The 5,109-nt window shown below is 45.2% G+C and overlaps 1 protein-coding gene across 1 annotated transcript in view; it reads left to right on the top strand.

The window, feature by feature from the left end:
* patj (PATJ crumbs cell polarity complex component) overlaps nt 1-5,109 on the top strand; it is a 131,365-nt gene that overhangs the window by 117,197 nt on the left and 9,059 nt on the right. Inside the window, exons 36-44 of the mRNA XM_008302837.1 lie at nt 684-760; nt 910-971; nt 1,055-1,161; nt 1,555-1,638; nt 2,396-2,589; nt 2,945-3,092; nt 3,670-3,756; nt 4,808-4,952; nt 5,053-5,087. Coding sequence (XP_008301059.1) covers nt 684-760; nt 910-971; nt 1,055-1,161; nt 1,555-1,638; nt 2,396-2,589; nt 2,945-3,092; nt 3,670-3,756; nt 4,808-4,952; nt 5,053-5,087 — 939 coding nt within the window. The remainder of the gene's footprint in view (nt 1-683; nt 761-909; nt 972-1,054; nt 1,162-1,554; nt 1,639-2,395; nt 2,590-2,944; nt 3,093-3,669; nt 3,757-4,807; nt 4,953-5,052; nt 5,088-5,109) is intronic.

The following is a 5,109-nucleotide window of genomic DNA, read 5'->3' as shown; positions in this document are numbered from 1 at the left end:
AGGAGAAAGGCTCGTCTGTGTCAGACAGTGTGATAGTTTGTGAGGTTGACATGCTTTGGTCAAACTGTGCCAAACTACATTTAAAATTTTGCCAATTTTAGGGGAAATTTTTAGTTCTCTCTGTCAGGTTTTTAAAACATTCAACATTTTCAAAAACAGACAATTTCCTGTCTTCAGCATGAACAGCTGTTGTAGCAGACCGAATTCAAAATATTTTAGTCTTTAGTTAATTTAGTCTTTGAAAGACTGCAGAGACTTCTAAAGCACCAGACTTTAATTAAATATTCCCAGTTTTAGATGGTTTGCGGTCCATTTGTGGCTCCACAGGTGTCCGTAGTACCAGACTTCATTCACAATCTTCCCACTTTTAGACTTTTCCTGTCCTTGTGTGATCACACAGGCCTCCTGCAGCACCAGACTTCATTTAAAATACTGCCAGTTTTAGACTCCATTCAGTCCTTGTGTTCAGCCTGTAACTTGCAGCGGCGCCTCAGAGGAGGTTTCCTGAAAGCAGAGGGAGCCGACATGCTGTTAGTGAGGCTTCCTAATAAAGCGCTCGCTGCTTCTTGTGTCAGCAGGTGGTAATAAATAGAGCTGGTCTGAATATCCCAGAAACCTGCTTCTGCTGACTGAATCGGGACACGCTGGCGTCTCCTTGACCTGCTCTCTGTTTCCTCCTCCAGAGGCTGAAAGCTGCAGAGTCTCCGGAAAACGAGATCCAGGCTCCGAAGGCTTTGCTGGAGCTGCAGGTAACAACACAGTCAGAGTGTCTGGATGCAAATGCAAAAGTACGACAAATAGACACAACACAACCGCAAGCAGATGCAGAGTTTCATTAGTGTGTCTCTGTTTCCTCCCTCTGCTGATCAATACGTTTGATCCGCTCATTTAGTCCAGCAGAACAAACAGCAGCAAACAGACGACGGCCTCTCCTCCTCTGATCAGCCCCGACCTGCACACCGCTACCAGAGGTAACACAACAGACACACAGCAGACACACAACACGCTGCTAACACAACAGACACACAACGCAGTAACGTGGTGTCGTCCTCAGATCCGTCCTGCTGCGTCGTGGTTCCCGGTCAGGAGACGCTGCTGGAGATCTGTAAAGGCCGATCAGGACTCGGACTCAGCATAGTGGGAGGAAGAGACACACAACTGGTAACACACACATCTGTTTGGTGGATTTGTGTTGTTTTTTAATTCCTGCTTCAGCTGATTAACACTTGAATGATTTTTAAACTGGTTGTGTTCGACACCGTTAATGATATAAAAGTGACTTTTTTAGAACACTGAGGCCGGTCTGGACTCCTGTCGGGAGAAACGCTGCAGGTTTTTCCTGTTTGAAACGTTATTCAGTACTTTGATGAACTTGAGGCTGACGGTTTTGAGCTGCTTTGTGTTCACCGAATTAATGCTGTGAAGCGGAACCAGGACAGTTTTTCTCTCTATAAGCTGTAACCTGCCGGATTCAAGGCTTCATTAAACCTTTGAGTTCACAGCTGGAGCAGCTCAGATAACCAGAACTATCGTCTGTCCGTGTTCCTACACCAGGACGCCATCGTGATCCACGAGGTCTATGAAGAAGGAGCTGCAGCCAGAGACGGGCGTCTATGGGCCGGAGACCAAATACTGGAGGTACTCGCTCGCTGCTGCTGGTAGTACTGCAGCAGTAGTGTTGTTGCTGGTGCTGCTCATACTGGTACTACTGATACTGCAGTTACTGGTAACACTTGTGAAGCTGATACACACACCAGTTATTGAGTTTTTTTACACGTTTGTGCAACAAAACGTTTGAAAACAGACGCAAAACGACAACTGCAAAGAGACAAAATGACCACAGATTGACACAAAACAATCACAAAGAGATAAATCAACTGCAAAGTGACTGAAAATGACCACAAAGAGATGCAACATGACTGAAAAGAGACACTAAATGACCACGAAGAGACACAAAATGACTGAAAAGAGACACAAAACGACTGAAAAGAGACACAATACAACCACAAACCCACTTATCCAAAGCCAGTAGATCCAACACAACACACTATACAACACACTAGGATCTAGTCAGGAGAAGACAACCTGGATAAGACACAAAACAACAAAGACACACAACATCCACAGAGAGACCAAGTTACTTCAGAAGAATTAGTTCTAACATGATGTTCTGGTTTTGTTACTCAGAGATTTGTGATATCAGCTGTTACTGCTGCATCAAGTAATGTGTGTCCATGAAACACTAACATGTAAACTGCATCATACATATGCATATATAATAATATATGGAATACTTTGGAGTATTTATGTTTTATATAGTTACTGTGATAAAACACTACATACACGTGTGTGTGTGTGTGTGTGTGTGTGTGTGTGTGTGTTTGTGTGTGTCCAGGTGAACGGCGTGGACCTCCGCGGTGCATCCCACGAGGAGGCTATCGCTGCTCTGCGTCAGACGCCTGCGAAGGTCCGTCTGACGGTTCTGAGGGACGAGGCTCAGTACCGGGACGAGGAGAACCTGGACGTGTTTAAGGTGGAGCTGCAGAAGAGGAGCGGCAGAGGGCTGGGCCTCAGCATTGTCGGGAAGAGGTCTGCCTTAAAAAACAGTACCTACTGTCATCATAGAGTCTAATTTTAGGAGGATCACAGTGTCAGTTGTCAGTGTTTGAAGGTTCTGGTTCGTCTCTGAGGTTTAATCTGACAGAAAGAGTCTGTGTGAAGCATCGACTGTCTTTAATTACTGACAGCTTGTTGTTTCTGTGGAGCTGTGGGCGGAAATCTGACACTTTCAAGGTTTGATCAGTTTTTTCTGTTGGTTTCATTAAAGTCATGTTTTCTAATTCTACTAGAAGACAACAAATGTGCAGCAGTTATCAGGATATTTAGTGTTTAGTTCATATGTACAACAACGCTTTGTGTTGTGTTGTGTGTCTGTGTGCAACAGGAGCGGCAGCGGTGTGTTCATCTCAGACGTGGTCAGAGGGGGCGCCGCCGAGCTGGACGGCCGGCTGATGCAGGGCGACCAGATCCTGTCGGTCAACGGAGACGACACGAGGCACGCCTCCCAGGAAGCTGTGGCCGCCATCCTCAAGGTACAACACAGTACCCAAGTAGTCTGAGGCTTTACTGCAGTAAACACTCTGAATACTGCTCTACAAGCACAGTAGAAGTACTACTGCCACGCTGCAAAGGCAATAAAACCTGTAATAATACACTGTAGAAGCAGTAAAGTACTATTACCACTATATAAATGCAGTAAAAGTACCAATACCAGAAAGTAAAAACCAGTAAAAATACTAATACAACACTGCAAACCCAGTAAAAGTAATAATATCACATTCCAAAACAGGTAAAAGTACTAAAACTGCACTGTAAATGTCGTAAAAGTAGTGACAGTAATAATCATCAATAATTATAATCATGAGCTGCTCAAAAACCAGAACCAGGAACAGGAAGTGACACAGAGTTGAAATAATTTTGGTTGAAATGATTATAGTGAAATAAACATTAAACACTGTGAGCTGACTCTGGCAGTGGATGATGTATGGCGGGTATTAAAAAACAAGACGACTTCCTGTTTCTACTTCCTGTCCAGGTACCAGGTGAGGTGTGTCTATAGACCTGTCATTAATACCCGATGTGTGTTTCTGTTGCGTTCATGTCCTGCAGTGTGTTCGGGGTCCAGTTCTGTTGGAACTCGGCCGACTTAAAGCTGCTTCCTGGATCTCATCCAGACGAAACTCACAAGGAAGTCAGGTAAGTTGAACACTGATGGGTCCAAAGGGTCCAGGGGGGGTTCTGGTCCAGAGGTTCTGTCTGAAGGGATGGATAGTGGTTCTGTGTGGAAAGTCAAACAATTGCCCACAAGCAGGTTTTCCAGTGTTTGAGCAGAGTCGGAGGTGAGCTGGTGTGCTGAGCAGCAGCGAGTGACTTCATAGATCTGCACATTCTAGAGGAAGCAACGCTGCAGAATATGAAACTGTACGACACAGGGATGAATGTTTAAGGTTAAACTGACAACCAGAGAGCAGGTTTAAGGTTAACCAGCTGCTCAGTTGGGATTAACTCCAGCATGGTCCAAACCAGTCCAACCTGGTCTAGGTCGAGTCCAAACCCAGTCCTAGACACCATTCAAACCCAGCCCTAAACCAGTCTTAAACTGAGTCCACATGTAGTCCTAAACCAATCTGAAACCAGTCCTAAATGGACCACATCAAATCCAAACCCATTCTAAAACCAGTCTTAAACTAATTTCAAACTCAGTCTTAAACCAGTCTTAAACAGTCTAAGTCAATCCTAAACATCATAATCAGTTTGAAACCAGTCGTAACCAAATTCAAACTTAGTCCAAAGCAATATCTAAACCAGTCCAACACCAGTTTTAAACGAGTCTTAAACTAATCTAGAGCCTAAATCAAGCTCCTTTCATGGAAAAACCATCTAAAAAATGAAAACTACACACAGAGGAGTTTTCATGGTTAACTCAGCGTTTACCTTAAAGTTCATCTCTGGGATGAACTTTAAGGTAAACGCTGGCCGGCTGGGAGCTGGAGGAGGACGGCTGTACTCCAGCATGGTGCAGATCAATTTACACCTGCTGCAGGTGTAAACTGTCTGCTTCCACCTGGACACTGGAGGCGGGTGAAGCTGGTCGGAGTTTAATCTGTCCGACTAAATAAAGACTTTAATGCGTCTCCTGAGCCCAGCAGAAGGTTTTCTCTTCTCTACAGTGAAGGTGGTCAGCTCTGTGACATGACTCCGTGTGGAAGCTAAATATGTGGATTAATAAACTCTCTGTTTCTCTCAGATGAGTCACATCAGCGGGAACAGCTCAGGTGTTTTGGCTCCGCCCCTCGCTCAGACCTCAACATCACCTGACACCTCCACCTCCGTCCTGCCCCTCAACAACAACACTAAGCCCTCCAGTGACATCACTTCCTCCTCTGCCAACAGTCCAGGTACGTGCATGTGATTGATTGTTGGTGGTATTGATCGCAGCAGGAGTCGGTTCTGATGTTGACCAGTGTTGTGTTTCTGTGCTGTTTGCAGGAGTCGATGCAGGTCTGAGAACCGTGGACATCACCAGGGTAAAGTCAGGACCAAACACAC

This window comes from Stegastes partitus, unplaced genomic scaffold, assembly GCF_000690725.1.
Source record: "Stegastes partitus isolate 25-593 unplaced genomic scaffold, Stegastes_partitus-1.0.2 Scaffold1890, whole genome shotgun sequence".
Taxonomy (NCBI): domain Eukaryota; kingdom Metazoa; phylum Chordata; class Actinopteri; family Pomacentridae; genus Stegastes; species Stegastes partitus.
This window is presented reverse-complemented; position numbering and strand designations above follow the sequence as displayed.